At 45.0% G+C, this 17,248-nt stretch overlaps 1 protein-coding gene across 2 annotated transcripts in view; it reads left to right on the top strand.

Moving 5' to 3' along the window:
* The window catches only part of TRIO (trio Rho guanine nucleotide exchange factor), a 353,639-nt gene that overhangs the window by 159,785 nt on the left and 176,606 nt on the right, over positions 1-17,248 (top strand). For both annotated transcript variants that reach the window (XM_049648759.1, XM_049648761.1), the window contains exon 9: positions 8,905-9,135. In XM_049648759.1, the coding sequence (XP_049504716.1) occupies positions 8,905-9,135 (231 nt within the window). The remainder of the gene's footprint in view (positions 1-8,904; positions 9,136-17,248) is intronic.

Below are 17,248 nucleotides of genomic sequence, written 5' to 3'. Positions count from 1 at the left end.
TCACCGACTTTCCCCTCCCTTCCATCCCCCATCAATCTTCAGTTTGTTCTCAGTATTTAAGAGTCTCTTATGGTTTGCTTTTCTCTCTCTCTTTCTAGAACTTTTTACCCCCTTCCCCTCCCCCATGGTTTTCCGTTAAGTTTCTCAGGATCCACATATGACTGAAAGTATGGTATCTGTCTTTCTCTGACTGACTTATTTCACTTAGCATTATTTTGGGAGCAAGCAGAAGCGAGGGAGGGGCAGAGAGAGAGGGAGAGAGAAAACCCCAAGCAGGCTCCGCACTGTCAGTGCACAGCCTGATGCAGGGCTCAGACCCACAGATAATGAGAACATGACCTGAGCTGAAGCCGGTCGCTCAACTGACTGAGCTACCTAGGTGCCCTGGGAAGGGATGCTTTTGATTTTTTTTTTTTTTTAAGTTTATTTATCTTGAGAGAGAGAGTGGAGGAGCAGGGGAGGGGCAGAGAGAGAGAGGGAGAGAATCCGAAGCGGGCTCCACCCTTTAAGCGCTGGGCCTGATGTGGAGCTCGAACTCATGAACTGTGAGATCATGACCTGAACCGAAACCAAGAGTCGGATGCTTAACCAGCTGAGCCACCCAGGCTCCCCAGAATGCTTTTGATTCTAAAGGGATTCTTCCTTTCCTTTTTTTATTTTTATTTTTATTTTTATTTTTATTTTTATTTTTATTTTTATTTTTTATTTTTTTTAATATATGAAATTTATTGTCAGATTGGTTTCCATACAACACCCAGTGCTCATCCCAAAAGGTGCCCTCCTCAATACCCATCACCCACCCTCCCCTCCCTCCCACCCCCCATCAACCCTCAGTTTGTTCTCAGTTTTTAACAGTCTCTTATGCTTTGGCTCTCTCCCACTCTAACCTCTTTTTTTTTTTTTCCTTCCCCTCCCCCATGGGTTTCTGTTAAGTTTCTCAGGATCCACATAAGAGTGAAACCATATGGTATCTGTCTTTGTCTGTATGGCTTATTTCACTTAGCATCACACTCTCCAGTTCCATCCACGTTGCTACAAAAGGCCATATTTCATTCTTTCTCATTGCCACATAGTATTCCATTGTGTATATAAACCACAATTTCTTTATCCATTCATCAGTTGATGGACATTTGGGCTCTTTCCATAATTTGGCTATTGTTGAGAGTGCTGCTATAAACATTGGGGTACAAGTGCCCCTATGCATCAGTACTCCTGTATCCCTTGGGTAAATTCCTAGCAGTGCTATTGCTGGGTCATAGGGTAGGTCTATTTTTAATTTTCTGAGGAACCTCCACACTGCTTTCCAGAGCGGCTGCACCAATTTGCATTCCCACCAACAGTGCAAGAGGATTCCCGTTTCTCCACATCCTCTCCAGCATCTATAGTCTCCTGATTTCTTCATTTTGGCCACTCTGACTGGCGTGAGGTGATATCTGAGTGTGGTTTTGATTTGTATTTCCCTGATAAGGAGCGACGTTGAACATCTTTTCATGTGCCTGTTGGCCATCCGGATGTCTTCTTTAGAGAAGTGTCTATTCATGTTTTCTGCCCGTTTCTTCACTGGGTTATTTGTTTTTCGGGTGTGGAGTTTGGTGAGCTCTTTATAGATTTTGGATACTAGCCCTTTGTCCGATGTGTCATTTGCAAATATCTTTTCCCATTCCGTTGGTTGCCTTTTAGTTTTGTTGGTTGTTTCCTTTGCTGTGCAGAAGCTTTTTATCTTCATAAGGTCCCAGTAATTCACTTTTGCTTTTAATTCCCTTGCCTTTGGGGATGTGTCGAGTAAGAGATTGCTACGGCTGAGGTCAGAGAGGTCTTTTCCTGCTTTCTCCTCTAGGGTTTTGATGGTTTCCTGTCTCACATTCAGGTCCTTTATCCATTTTGAGTTTATTTTTGTGAATGGTGTGAGAAAGTGGTCTAGTTTCAACCTTCTGCATGTTGCTGTCCAGTTCTCCCAGCACCATTTGTTAAAGAGACTGTCTTTTTTCCACTGGATGTTCTTTCCTGCTTTGTCAAAGATGAGTTGGCCATACGTTTGTGGGTCTAGTTCTGGGGTTTCTATTCTGTTCCATTGGTCTATGTGTCTGTTTTTGTGCCAGATTCTTCCTTTCCTAAATGAGTGGTTTTCTAACTCAAGTGTGCTGGTTGAAGTACAGCTTCTCATACCCCACCTCTAGGGAGTGTGAATCTCCATCCATGTTTAATGGCTTTCCTTACCGATCCGGTGACTCTGATGCAGAGGCTTCACCGACCACACGCCGGGAGCTGGCCCTTGCCCTGTTTAAAGAGTTGCGGGTCCGCCCAGCAGGCACTCCTCCCGGGGATGTATGTGAGCCCCCCGCCTTGGTGCCGGGTCCTTGAGGAGTTGGGGATGTGAGAACAGGACTCACTCCTCCTTTCTCTCGTCGTTTCACTTTCCCTCCTCCCTCACATAGTCTTTTTTTCAAACAGTGTCTGCAGCTTCTAGTCTCTGATGTCACAAGCTTGCTGCAGGAAATCTTCCCAGCACTTTTTTTTCCAAGACACGAACACCCTGCTTTTCAGTGTTTTAATGAGACCTGTCCCGTGGCATTTCTGTTTGTGATTTCGCAGGAGCAGCGTGCATGTGCCTCATGAACATGCGCTGGTTTCAGCTTGCCGGGTTCGGGGTAAATCTTGTGTGTGGTAGTTGATCACAGCAGAGTGAAGCAATCTAAACATCTGGGGTACGCTGGAGTTTTAGAAACAGCATGTACAATCCTCATTTTTCACATCTCGTGTTTAAGCAAGTAAACTCATCAACCACTTTCCCCACAAACTAAAATCATACAGATGACTTTTATCTCCGCATGCCCGTGCCATCACGCAAACCTAAACACTGTTTGAGCTGTGACATAAGAGTGTGGAGTGAGTGCCCGTGCACGTGCGGAAGGTCTTTGCCGCAGCCGTGGGCAGGGATTCCTCGGGCAGGAGGAAGGGAAACGGCCCGTGGGCTTTGCGCCGATCCGCTGTGACTTCAGGATTTCGCTTCCGCATCAGCATCCCAGGTTAGCAGATGTGCTGACTTCAGCGGGGCCTCCTGGAAATGACTGGTTTGCTGCCTGTGAAGCTGGTCGACCTCCTTTTTTAAGGCACCATATACGTGGGTGACGGCATGATTAGTGTTAATAGCGTGTGAGAAAACACAGAACAGCCCGATGAGTCACCTTGATAGTAAACGTACTAAAACCCCGCGTCTGTGCCGCGTGTGGAAGCACGGCGACCTTGCTGTGCGGAAACTTCGGCAAGGGGGTTGTCGCAAAGCCTCGTTAGGTATCGTGGCACTGCTGTTGGTACGCAGGGTGGTGGAGTCAGCGCTTGGCACCGCGTCAGAGGTGACAGACCTCACGGCAGTCCCTGCTGACCTCCCAGACTTGAAGCCTTGCAAGGGCTTGAAACAGGATTGGAAACTGTCAGGCTCGAGGGGAAGCTGCGGGACGTCCATGTTCTGTGCACAGATCTGACTCCACTAACTGGGCTGCTCCAGTGGTTTCCTGTTTTTAGCTTTCTTTTTAATGTTTATTTATTTATTTTGAGAGCGAGAGAGCTCACGAGAGCGAGCTGGAGAGGGGCAGAGAGAGAGAATCCCAAGCAGGCTTCGAGCTGTCAGCACGGAGCCCAGTGTGGCTGGAACCCCCGAACTGTGAGATCGTGGCCTGAGCCGAAGTCAAGAGTCGGATGCTTAACAGACTGAGCCACCCAGGCGCCCCTCCTGTTTTCATCTTATTTTGGTGTTTCCTTCCTGATAATCCCATGTAGACATATCACAGAATCAAACATGGTTAGAATGACCTAGTTTTGAGTAAGAAACCTAAAAGTTGAAAGAACTAGAAACCTGCTTTTAGAGGAATATCCTAAGAACTTTGTCTGGAGAAGGACCAGCATCAGAGGGAAGCCAAGTAATCTGAAGGCAAGAATGTTGCCCTTTCTCTATCAGGTGGCCTTCCTGACCCCTGGGAAAATGCCACTGCCAGTACAGGACCTTCAGAAAGTCATTGGCCTCTGTTCTTGGTAGTGTAGCCATCCTAAGACAGGTGTAACCTCCTGACTCAGAAAGGAAGTGTTCCTGTTTGCTCGAGGGACATCAGCCCCAGCTACATGACACGCTGACCCATGGTCGCTCTTTCCTGTTTCATCAGAACTTTGATTTCAGAACCATTTCTGCCAGAGTTGGAGAGGAAAGTGGTGGCTGTGAAGCCGTTCCCAAGCTTAGTATGGAGGTGTGCTCCGGGCTGGCCACGGCAGGCCAGGCCCTGCAAAGCCAATCAGAACAACTCGTGTTGCTTTGAGTGGATGCAAATGGTGCAGCTTGTTTCATGCAAGTTTTGAAGAAGGACCTCCCCTTCTTCGTGACCTGCTAAGTGTAGTCCTTTCTGATCATGCCTTTATATATTGTGTATTTTGCTTAATTGGGTTATTCCTGGGGAACGACACTTCCTAGCACTTCTTTCTAGATCTACAATCCCACATTTGGACCTATTGACATATTGTAGGTCATAGGTGGTCTTTGAGTGGTGGTGGTTTTTGCAACCATAAGCAATAATCAGTAGGTACTGTTCCCTTTCCTTAGATCAGGACAGTATTCTTACTTTGGGCACATGAAGAAGATTCCGCTGGTGACCCTTTGCTCTAATCTGATTCATGGGAAATCAGAGCTCCAAGTATCAGAGATAAGAATAGGCTGGTCTCTGTGAGTTTTGGTGGAAACTTTTTTAGGGTGGCACACAGAAATCCAGATCTTACCAGTCTTAGAAATCTAATGTGTAGTTTGATTAAAAGTAAATATCCAAGAACCAGACCATTATTCTAGATTTTAAACGGTTAAGACTTTTCATTTTTCTTAACTCATTTAGTTATTAGAGCATATTAGTTCATACACTTAAGGCACATTACTATATCTTCTGCTACCCGTCAAATCCCTGGGTGCTGTATTCCAAGAAAAAGAGCAGAACCTGAAAAAAAATGAGCCAGTTTGATTTGTTCAAAAATCTACAGGAGAGAAATCCTGCGTTTTGATAATAAAGGTTGATTTTCTTTTTTGTAGGTGTTGTCCCTTTGTGGGATGGGGTTTGCGTGAAAGCTAGAAAAACCTTTTTAAACCAAACCTATATAGCACATTGACTCACCTGGTTCTGTGGTAGGAAGTCTGGAACTGTACGACATACCATGAATGTAGTTGCTTGTTTCAGTCCTTAAACCATGTAGGAATTTTTGGGCAGCAATATAGTCTTCAGTGTGTTGTTACTTCTCTTCTGGTTATTCTGTACCATTTACAAGCCTTTATTTCTATGCAGTAGAATAGCAGCTTCAGAAAATTCTGGCGTACTTTTCCCTACGTAATACTACCGTACTCATGAAGACAGACATTTTGCCAGAAGTCACTGAAATAGAGATGGAGTCCTTTATGTGCTTGAATAATGTCTTTTAAATTGAAAAATGAATAAACGCCCCACTGAAATGAAATAGAATTGTCTCTGGAAGGTGTGTCGGAGGAATGCTACGTAGAGCTTGTGTTGGACTGGAGCGCTCTCTGGTCTTGGTGGGGGTAAGAGGTGTTTTCTTGCCTAGAAGCTTTCTGCCGCTTCTGTCTCCACCACTGGCTGTGCCAGCAGTGGCCCTGACGCGGACACTTTAATCCCTGCTTAGGGATTCCCAGAAGGCGGAGTTTTGCGTAATAAGTAGTCTTCTGTTAAGTAAGGTATTTGTGTGTTCCCGTTTTGGGTATGTACTCCTCCGTCTCCCACCACCCCTCCATCCTGAGGAAGCCCAGTAATACCTGCTCTGGAGTTCTGGTAAACATCACAAAGACACCTGAGGAAACACTGATTCTTTGGAATATTCTTGCTCAGATGGTTTATTTATTCACAGTAGTGGAATATTAATGGTGTCACATGAATGCCTGTGGACACTTGGTGAAGGCTGAGAATCCATTTGTCATTTTGTATTTCTGGTGTATGATCCAGAACAACAGCTTAAGATAAGAAGTTTGCTTTCTGCCCCTGTAGAAGTCCCAGGGCTGGCATTCCAAGGCTGGTGCAGTAGCTCTGTTGGTACGAGATCTCTGGATCCTTTTGTCTTTTTCTTTTGCCTCTCTTAGCAGGTGGGCTGCTGTCCTTAAGCCTCCCTCAAGGTTAGTAATAGGTGCTGCAGCTCCAGCCATCTCCACCAAGTTCTTGGCAGCAGGGAGGAAAAAGAGGCAAAGAAGAATGAGCACACTCCACCTCCTAAATATCTTTCTTTCCTCGAAGCCCCCTCAACGGTTTTTACTTCTGTATATTAGCCACTCCTATTTGTAGGCAAGGCTGGGAAGTGCAGTGTTATAGCTGGGGTTTGGCCATTCCTGACTGTTGGGGATTGGCTGTCAAGAAGGGGCCTTTGGACTTCGAGGAGGCAGCTATCAGTTTCTGCCATGCCTCTGATCTGGATCTTTCGAAAACATGTCATACCAGATCATATGCTCTGTATGTTTCTTGACTTATGTTTATTATAAGGGGTAAAACTTAGAGGAAATACATATAAGGAATTCTTGCTGGCCTCTGTAGAATGTGAAATGTGACTTTTGAGGTACTGATTTTCAGTCCTAAGAGAAGCTGCACCCCCAAAGATTAGCAAAACATCTTCTGATGCCAGCTGGAATAAAATGTATGAATAATCTATCTTCAAATAAGATTTATGTGTGTGTGTTATATAAATCACATATATGCTACAATATCAATTAGAGACAAAGGTAATTTGTAACAAAATGTCTTTTAGTCTATAAATGCCTAAGTACATGCACAATAGAAGAAGAAATTAGATATTCAGACTGTTATCTATGCTGGCCATAGATAAAAAACTGTTGTGAATATAGCAAATGCAGACTGGACACATGTTATACTGGAAACTACAATATTGGCATTATCGCGCTATAACTTTGGAATGGTAAGCGACTTTTATAAAGTTCCAAAGAAAACCAAGCATTGCCTATTAACGTGATTTGCTTTGATCAACATGGTAATTGCATTCCTGGAAAAATCAGTGTATGTTAGAGTGGTCCAAAAAAGGAGAAGGAGGAGGAGGGGGGAGGGAGAGGAGGAGGAGGAGGAAGAGGAGAAGAAAGAAGAAAGAAGAAGGAGGAGAAGAAAGAACCTTCATGAGTATATGTTAAATGGAGCCTAGCCCCGATAATGAGTGGGACAGGTCTTCATTTAGAGGTGACATCCTGCCTCTCTGGATCCTTCACAATGAGTCCCTTCCTCGAAATCCATCATGGTGCCTCCCTCTCCGAAGTCATTGTATCAAAAATGTCCATGCAAGTTTTAGTGACTCCTGGGGCTGGGGACAAAGGCCTGTTTTTAGAAGACTTACATGTGCCTGATACTAAGTGGTTTAGTTGGTTCTTTTTTACCTGTCATCTTTGGTTATGTCTCGTTGACTGGTTTCTGCTGAAGTTTTGCTATCTTGATATGTTAGATCAGTTTCACTCTATGAAGGCTGACAACTGGCCTTCATGAGGAATAGTTAGCACCTCCAGCCGAGGTCTCAAAATCAGGTCTTAGAAATCAAACACGTTTCCATTCCAGCACAACTTGTAAGCGGATGAAAGGAAATTCGTAGGCCTCATGCTGGCCACCTGTTCTGGGTGGCCAGGAGCTTCCTATGTGGGTCTATCCTATCTACCTCCTCCTTTTAACCCTGCTTGTATCTGTTAACAAAGCTCTGGTCTGCTGCTTCTCCTAGTAGAAACCATTGAGGCTTTCAGATTCAGAAGTATCTGAGCAGAGAGACCATGCTGATGAGGACTTACGTGAAAAACCCCCTGAATCACAGCCTTGTTACTTCGTGTGCTGTGTCCTTCTTACTGTCTGATCTCATATTTTTTCTACCACATCTGACATAGTCATTCATAAGTCTTAAGAACCACTTAAATTTGAAAAATACATAGTGCTTTTCTTTCCACATTCCAGTTTTATCTTTGCTTATTTCCTTTGTTTGTCTGAATGCTTTCACTTAATTGTAATTTGGTAGTTAGCTGCCATAATATAGAAATAACATTGAAATCCCTTTTAAAAATAGCATTTTAATTAAAATATCTTTTAAGCTCATGAATCAAATAAAAACAGCATTTTAAAAGTTTTATTCTGGGGGCGCCTGGGTGGCTCAGTCGGTTGGGCGTCCGACTTCGGCTCAGGTCATGATCTCGCGGTCCGTGAGTTCGAGCCCCGCGTTGGGCTCTGTGCTGATAGCTCAGAGCCTGGAGCCTGTTTCAGATTCTTTGTCTCCCTCTCTCTCTGACCTTCCCCCATTCATGCTCTGTCTCTCTCTGTCTCAAAAATGAATAAATGTTAAAAAAAAATAAAAGTTTTATTCTGTGAAGAAAATTGCTATCCAGCTACATCAGAAAGTTTACATATTTTTTGCCAAGGGCTAGATTATGGATAAATCTTTTTAACTGAAGTTTCAAGATTCTGTGTTAAAACTTTGCTTGACTGTGATTGTTTAATTCTAACATAACCTCTCAAGAGAAAATTACTACTTTAAAATTTTAATTTCGAGATAACCCAGCAATGCAATTTACATCAACTGACTTATACCATTTAAGGCAAAATACTATGTTTATTCATCAAGAATGGCATCTCCTAGAACGTTGTATGAAAATGACCATTCTTTTATGTTAAGTCCGTGTTCTACCACGTTTGGTCCTGCAGCATCATCGTTGCAGGACTGATGGATTTACTTTAAATTTTATTTTGTTCTGTACAAAACACGCCAGTGAGTAACACGACGGTCTACCTTTGCGTGTGAGTGTACGCGAGGGTGTCCGCACCCGCACCCGGGACGGGGCTGGGCTCGCGGCCTGGGGAAAGCCGCGAACCTCGGATAATCGCCCGTGTGTTTCGTGGGCAGGTGAGCCAGGACGGGAAGTCGCTCCTCGACAAGCTCCAGCGGCCGCTGACTCCCGGCAGCTCCGACTCCCTGACGGCCTCCGCCAACTACTCCAAGGCGGTGCACCACGTCCTCGACGTCATCCACGAGGTGCTGCACCACCAGCGGCAGCTCGAAAACATCTGGCAGCACCGCAAGGTCCGGCTCCACCAGCGGCTGCAGCTGTGTGTCTTCCAGCAGGACGTGCAGCAGGTCAGTTTCAGGTCGTGCTCTTCCGCGTGGGGGGACACGTGGGGGAGTCCCCGCGAGTGCACGTCCTGCTGGGCGTGTCCGTGCTGACAGGGTGGAAGGAAAAGGGTGCACACCGCCGCTTTTCTCCCCACGAGCGGCCGTGGTTTTGAGAAGGCTCGCTCGGGCTTCTGCCAGCCACCGTCTGACGTCCGCAGAACGTGCGAGGTGGGGCGGGGCCTCGGCTGGAGACTCCCACGGGTGTTCTCGAAACAGGTCATTTCCAGTTCCTTTTATTTGTGAGAGTAATGCCGGTGGCGCTTACCCCCGGATGCCGGCACGGTTGAGGATTTGTCCGCTCTCTGATAACCTAGGCAGAAAGCTAACGGTGCCTCTCTTCCCGCTTGGTAGATGGTGCGCTCCAAGGTACACAGTATGTGCTCAATAAATAGTTGTCTAGTTGAGGGAAAGTGGAGTTTTAGGACTGTTAATTTCTAAGCAGTTTTCACCTTTTTTGTTGTTATTGTTACAAAAATAACAGTAAGTCTAGTCCCCACACTGGTTGTGCCCTTGTTGTGAAGTAAAGAGGATTGTGCTGCTTCCAGGGTTTTGAGAGTTAAAGCTGTGGTAGCATATAAAATATGATACGGCTTTAGAGACGAACAAGATAAACGCTGCGTCCTTGCCCTAAAACAGAGGGAAGCCAGGGTGTGGATGAGGTGTGGACACGGGGGGGGTGAGGACTTCGGAGGCACGCGAGGAAGCCTGTGGCATTCAGCGGAGTTGGTGTGATGCCACAGCGATGGGTCTGGAGCAAAACCTCCCTCTCTTCCCTGGGCCCCCGGGAGCGTTGCTCAGACACATACAGGCTCAGATTTCGCTCTTCCCAAGCGTCGTCCGAAGGCCAGTGGGCTGAGGTTGTGGAAAGTCGTGCTGTGTTCTCATGAACACGTAGATTCTCCATGTTTTATTGACCATCGTTCTTCATGTCTTGTGAGTCTGGTGAGTTCAGAATACTTTCAATTGCTCTATAATTGAAAATTTTCACATACAACGCTTTGATTCCACTTATGGGTTTTGAGTTCCGTGAAGATTGCATATACCAAGTCTCAGAAACGATCACTTTGATGTTATTCATGCTTCTTGCCAGTGTTATTTTAATCAAAGAGGATAATTGCCGGGGAAAGAATTTAGAGCAAGGAGTGAATAGGGAGGAGTCAATGTCAGGGACTTATTTGTGCGAACTGAGGTGCTGTGGTCAAAGCATAAATATTAGCTTCTCCTAATTGTTTAAAAACATTCACCTACCGTGAAATGTTAATAGTTTAACTGTAATCATTAAAGGATTTTCCCCACTCACCTCTCTGTCCCTTGGATCAGGTATTCGTTACCCATCCATGGACCAACATACCTTCCCTGAAGCAGCCCCAGGGGCTCTCCCTCCCGCGTCATCCCCAGCTCTGGTGGCTCCGTGGGGCACCAGGCACCTGAGAATAGGCCCCTGGACGGTTTATGGTGGGGGATTTGGGAGGCCCCTTTGGGAAGAGGCTGAGGAGTGTAGCCGTCTGATTCGGCACCAAGTACCTGATGCCCTTGAATCTGAAAACAGCAAACATTAAATCTTCTATGTAGAAAGGTAATTATGATAATTATGAGACCAGTTCTTTAAGCTAGATTTTTTTTCTCCAGCGTCAGTAGATTGGGTTGGATGTCAGCAGGGGAAAGTGTTTTGCAATACACATAAGGCATATGTGGTCCTATTAGCGTTCCATAGAAAATAGATAATTGCTCTTTAAGGGAAACGTTCTTTTGATAAAATGATCTGGAATGGTCTGGACTTGTTATGCAAACAGGAAATTGCTGTGTAGGCTTGACTTGTGGAGCACGAAGTAGAGTTGATAAGATTAAGCAAAGCAAGCACTTTTACCTGGAAGGAGTTGTATGATGTCAGAACCAGAAATGTGTTTCTGAAATTCCAGCAGTTACAACACGTGGACATTGTTGCTATATTGAGCAAACAGTAGGAGAGGTAAGCTGAGAATAAATGGGAAAAAAATAGTAGTCCTTTAGAAGACGTTGTCAGCAGAAGGTAAATGTGTAAAGATGAAAAACGAAATCCGTAAAAGCATAAGCCAGTTAGATACCACAAGTGGTTTTTGCCTGGTTGTTTTGAGTGATGAAAAAGCATCTGTAAATACTGCTGAGAGATAAAAAGAGCAACTAACTGCACAATAGGTGTGGAATGATGCTGTCTTTTTATGGAAACAATCCTCTACAACAACCCTCTGAAAGAGTTTGGAAAATATTTGAAACAGAAACCAGACTGTCAACAGCGTGTTCTCAAGGAAGGGCAGGGGGACAGTGGGCATGGGGAGTTTGGTCTTTAAAACATGAATAATTTTGGGACAGTGGCTAGCTGTTTTTGTAATAAGCCAAGGGAATTGGGTAATTCCTGTATGGAAGGTGTTTCAGGTACCCAGGCGCCAAGGTGCGGGGAGGTGAAGCTACCGTAGCCTGGCCCCCACCACTTGTCCAGTCAGAGAATGGAGGAGAGGCCTGGGGTTGAGGTCAGATGCACATGCTAGCTGCTGACAGGGGGAAACCTTTGTCATTATTAACCTAAAAATAAAAGAAGGGGCACCTGGGTGGCTCAGTTGGTCGAGCGTCTGGCTCTTGATTTTGGCTCAGGTCACGATCCCAGGGTATCCAGCCTCACATCAGGCCCCACATCACTGAGTAGGGAGCCTGCTTAAGGTTCTCTCTCTCTCTCTTTCCTTTTCCCGCTGCCCCTGTCCCCCACTCACACTCTCTCAATCTCTCTAAAAATTAAATGAAAAATGAAATCAGTACTCGGCCACATTTCACGATGATCAAGTAACACATGTATTCTGTCACCTCACGTTTCCCATTAGAGTGACAGTCAGGATGGTTGGTTGATGGATGGTTGTGTTACTGCTGACCAGTGTTCTTAAGGGTCAGGTACGCTTTAGTTTGCTCTAAACAAGGTCGTTTTTGCTGTGTTTGTTCAAATGGGATGTTGCTTGTGGAAGGATGTGGTGTGCTCTCAGCCTCCTTGTCCTGCTCACTGTCACCCCGCCTGCCTTTTGGATTGGTGCCATTTAGCGACTCCAACAAGTTGGATGAGGTGAATGGGCCCAGAACTTTCCTGAAGCAGGCTGTCCTCCCCAAAGAGGCCCCTGAGGTGGAGACATCTCCTAAAAAACTGCCTGCCCCTGTCCACGTGGTCAGTAGCCCTTTCTGTGTGTGAGCATTACCCCCTCTGAGTTATTTCTTGGAAGAACTCCCTGCAGGTTGATGTGGGGCCATTAGTGAATATTCTGAGAAAGCGATGAAGCAAATCTAGTCTCTTCTGGATTCTTGTCATCCGCATTTCATTCTTCTTTTCAAAATCTCTTAATCTAACATGTGACACTCAGAGATACAGAGGTAACTGCTGGTTGGGTTGAAGCTCCTTTTCTTGAGGAATCGTAGTCCAGTGAGAGCCGACCATTTGGTAGCCTGATAAATCATATCATAGCGTGCTCAGATTTAGTGTCGTGTGTCTGGTTATCGTCAGGTGTAATTTTGCTAAGGCGTAAATGTGAGTCCTGCCTGCGAAAGTGTTAGCTGGAGTGGGGAGTAAATGCAGCTAGCCACCCTCATGCATGTTATCTGCCTGCCTTGCACTTGCATTTTAAGGGTGAGTGTCTATGCTTTAATGATTCGTGCAGATGTGGGGGTTCCAGGGAGCTTTGGCCATGTCTGTCTCAAACGTCAAGGGTCCGGCATAGAGGGAAGATGAAGAGTCCTGTAATAGAGATGCGAGTAACCGTTGCCTGGGTACCATGACGGTCTTCACGGGAGAGGTGGGGTTTGAGCTGATCCTTGAAGGATGGGTTAGAAAGTCCGTAGGCTGAGGGTTGGGCAGCGGGAACTGCGGTGAGATCAGAGATGTAGAAGGGCATGGCCTGTGCAGAGAGCAGCCGGGTGTGGGTGGAGTGGAGCGGTGTGGAGGTGTGAGAAGGGGCAGGTGCTGGAAAGGTGACCTCATGATGACAGCGTGGGACTTGTTTCTGTAAGCTGTGGGACGCCGGTGAAGGGATACAGTGGACCTTGGCTGACTGCTGTAAATTGATGCCAGGGCCTGAAGTGACTTGTGAGTGGCCGTGAGGCTTACGCGAGGGACACCTGTGTGTCTTTCCCCTCTTACTGCTCACAGCCACCTGTTGAGCTAATGCTCTCCCCCCTTCACTGAGTTCACAGCAGAAAGGGCCCATGTGCTGTGCACTTGAACTTGATGCTGTGGGCTGTGGGGGGTGGATGACATGATCCTGCATGTGTTAGAAAGATCGGCCTGGTTGCAGTGTGGTGAGCAAGTTGGAGGGAGCGAGACTCCGGTTGAGGGACAGGGTAGGTCCTATTGTGGACATCCAAGCAAGTCACGGAGAACTCCCAGCAAGCCGAAGTGTAAAGTCCATGGGCCAGCGATCTGCATTTTATTCACTGGTGTTTCCTAAGTGTCTGGGATACAGTTTGGTATTTGTCGAATGAGTGAATGAGTGGGCAGATGAAGAAACTTAAGGAATTACCCAGTTTTGCTAATTAAAGATTCTTTGGGGTTAAATGTTTGTTCATTTATTCTGGAACGGGTGAGGATTGGCCTTATATTGGAATCAAGTGATCTAACCAGGAGATCTGCTTGAAGGAGCAGGAGCTTTGCTTGATAGTGAGAACTTGGGAGTGGCTGAGGAAGTACATGGGAATTCTGCTAATGTGGTGAGGTCTCTGGTAAAGATTTTGGCCACTTGAATGCAAAATGGGGATCTTGAATGCAGCAAGGTGGGGAAATCAGGACATGCCATAAAGACAAAGAAAGAGGTTTCAGGTCTGCAGAGAAGCTATTTTACTGGTTTGCCTTGGGTCCTTGGCTGCTATCCTTCTGCCAGTAGAAGCCATCTTATCGTGAAGCTTGACTTAGGAGTTCTTGGTTGGCATCACCTATGGTGGACCTAGCTTTTTTTTTTTTTTTAATGTTTTTAACATTTATTCATTTTTGAGACAGAGAGAGACAGAGTATGAATGGGGGAAGGTCAGAGAGAGAGGGAGACACAGAATCTGAAACAGGCTCCAGGCTCTGAGCTGTCAGCGCAAAGCCCGACACGGGGCTCGAACTCACGGACCGCGAGATCATGACCTGAGCCGAAGTTGGATGCCCAACCGACTGAGCCACCCAGGCGGCCCCGGTGGACCTAGCTTTTAAGTGAAGGTTTCTGAATCTCATTGTCCTTTGCTCATTAATTTAAGTCAGGAGGCTCGGTTTTTCTCATCCCACTCACCAGAATCATTGTATAGCCCCAGCTATTTAATATTCTCCTCTGTTTATGTTCCCACGCTCCCAGTTTTGATTGTGGCTCCTGATAAGCATGGTTAGAGGATTGCCATCTTTTCTGAGAGTTTCTCCATTGGAATTAGGGAGTACTGGAGGGTAAGTGTTTGGTTAGGGACCGGGAGCCAGCTGGGGACAGATAGAGCCTGATGCTGATCTTCCTGGTGGGTTTAAAGCCAGCTTTATTACCTTTTGTCATGGTGAACACTGGAGAGACTTGACCTTGAGAGGAATCTTAGTAAGCAAGCTTGGAAGGAGCTTGAAAGCTCAATGGTGGAAGTTAAAAGGTGGGGAATGGGTGGATCTCTCTCCCCAAAGCAGATATAATACAAGACTCCAGGAGCCCAGGGGCCTGGGGTAAATCAGAAGTGAGAAGGGAGCAGAGGTCATCAAGCCCTTGAGGGCTCATGCACTCAGGAGCAGGCAGAACCAGGAAACCCTAGGCGCCTTGAGACTTCCTTTTATCCAGTGCCAGCCACATTGCCAGGGTCCCGGAGGGGAAAGTGCCCAGGGATTAGCTGGACAGGGTCTGTTGCATGCATGCAAACATGTGTATGTTTGTGCATTTTATAGTTCAATAACTAGGCATAAGTTATTAAGCTATACATAATTACTTTAGTGTCAGAGATTAAGATCTGGACATAGGAAGATTTGGGTGGGGGGGGATAACTTTGGACTATTTTATATTCATTTCCAAAGAATGGGCAAGATAAAAGGATTAGCCAGTGTTGACAGACTGATGGTTTGGTTGGACTTTGATGGGAATATCCAAAGCGAGACTATTTATATGAATAATAACCTACCTACCACCTTCCTTCCTCCTTCCTTGCCTTCCTCAGCCTGTTTCCTTTAAGAGATTTCATGTACTTATGTAATTAAAAGTAGGGTAATAACCATGAGAATTGGTGATTTATATATTTTTAGAAGATAGATGGGTTGGTAAATGACATAAAAGTTTAAAATTCTGTCCACTCCTTTTTTAAAAAAATTTTTAAAAAATTTTAATTCCAGTATAGTTAACAGTGTCATGTTAGTTTCAGGTATACAATATAGTCATTCAACAATTCTTTACATTACCTAGCGCTCATCGTGCTAAGTGCACTCCTTAATCCCCTTCTCCTGTTTCACCCGTCCCCCCCAACCCCTGCGGTCAGGTAACCATCAGTTTGTTCTCTATAGTTAAAAGTTTTTTTTTGGTTTCCCTTCCCCCCCCCCCCCCCCCCTTTTTCCCTCTGCTCATTTGTTTCTTTAATTCCATGTATGAGTGAAATCATATGGTACTTGTCTTTCTCTGACTTTCTTTGCTTACCATTTTACTCTGTAGCTGTATCCATCTTGTGGCAAATGGCAAGATTTCATTCTTTCTTATGGTTGGATAATATTCCATTGTATATGCCACCTCTTCTTTGTTTATCAATGGACACTTGGCTGCTTCCATAGTTTGGCTATTATAAATAATGCTGCAATAAACATAGGGGTGTATATATCCCTTTGAATTAGTGTTTTTGTATTGTTAGAGTAAATAACCCAGTACTGCAATTACTGGATCGTAGGGTAGTCCCATTTTTAACTTTTTGAGGAACCTCCATACTGTTTTCCACAGTAGCTGCACCAGTTTGCATTCCCACCAGTAGTGCAAAAGAGTTTCTTTTTCTCCACATCTTTGCCAACACTTACTGTTTTTTTGTGTTTTTTATTTTAGTCATTCTGACCTGTGTGAGGTCATATCTCATTGTAGTTTTGATTTGCATTTCCCTGATGATGCGTGACGTTGAGTATCTTTTCATGTGTCTGTCAGCCATCTGTATGTCTGTTCATATCTTTTGCCCATTTCTAGTTGGATTATTTGGTTTTTGGGTGTTGAATTGTCTAAGTTCTCTATATATTTTGGATACTGACCCTTTGTTGGGTATGTCATTTGCAAATATCTTCTCTCATTCCATAGGTTGCCTTTTAGTGCTGCTGATTGTTTCCTTCACTGAGCACAAGCTTTTTATTTTGGTGTAGTCCCAATAGTTTATTTTTGCTTTTATTTTCCTTGCCTCAGGAGATATAGCTAGAAGAATGTTGCCGTGGCCAGTGTTACAGACATTACTGCCTATGTTGTCTTCTAGGATTTTTATGGTTTCAGGTCTCACACTTAGCTCTTTCATCCCCACCACACCCTTTGTGGGACCTCCATTGATTTCACCCATGTTCCCTTGTAGCCAAGGAAGTGTACATGGAGCACATGTTCCTGACCTACCATATGCTCTTAGATTGGTTAAGCAAAAGTAGCTCTTGCAACACAGGGCATTTTGGTTCTGTATTTGCTGTAATATTTGCTGTATATTTGTGTAGCTTGCTGAGGTTTTTTGTTTATTTAAATGACTTATTTTTCCAAGTGAGCCTTAGGCTTATAGTATATTTTGGAATGTTATAGAAACCATATATATATTTTTAAAGTTTATTTTGAGAGAGAGAGAGAATGAATGAATGAATGAATCCCAAGCAGGCTCCATGCTGTCAGCATAGAACTCAGTCAGTGTGGGGCTTGAACTCTCAAGATGTGAGATCATGACCTGAGCCAAAGCCTAGAGTCAGACCCTTAATTGACCGAGCCACCCCACCCAGATGCCTCTAGAAATCATATTTTTTGAAGATCTTTCCATATTAAGAACAATCGTATAGCTTTTTAGAGCAAACTTAATTGTAATTTTGAAATGCAGTGAATGAAGGAACAGTTCTTGGCTCCAGTGGAGAGAAATAAAG

Source organism: Panthera uncia, assembly GCF_023721935.1.
Source record: "Panthera uncia isolate 11264 chromosome A1 unlocalized genomic scaffold, Puncia_PCG_1.0 HiC_scaffold_17, whole genome shotgun sequence".
NCBI lineage: Eukaryota > Metazoa > Chordata > Mammalia > Carnivora > Felidae > Panthera > Panthera uncia.
This window is presented reverse-complemented; position numbering and strand designations above follow the sequence as displayed.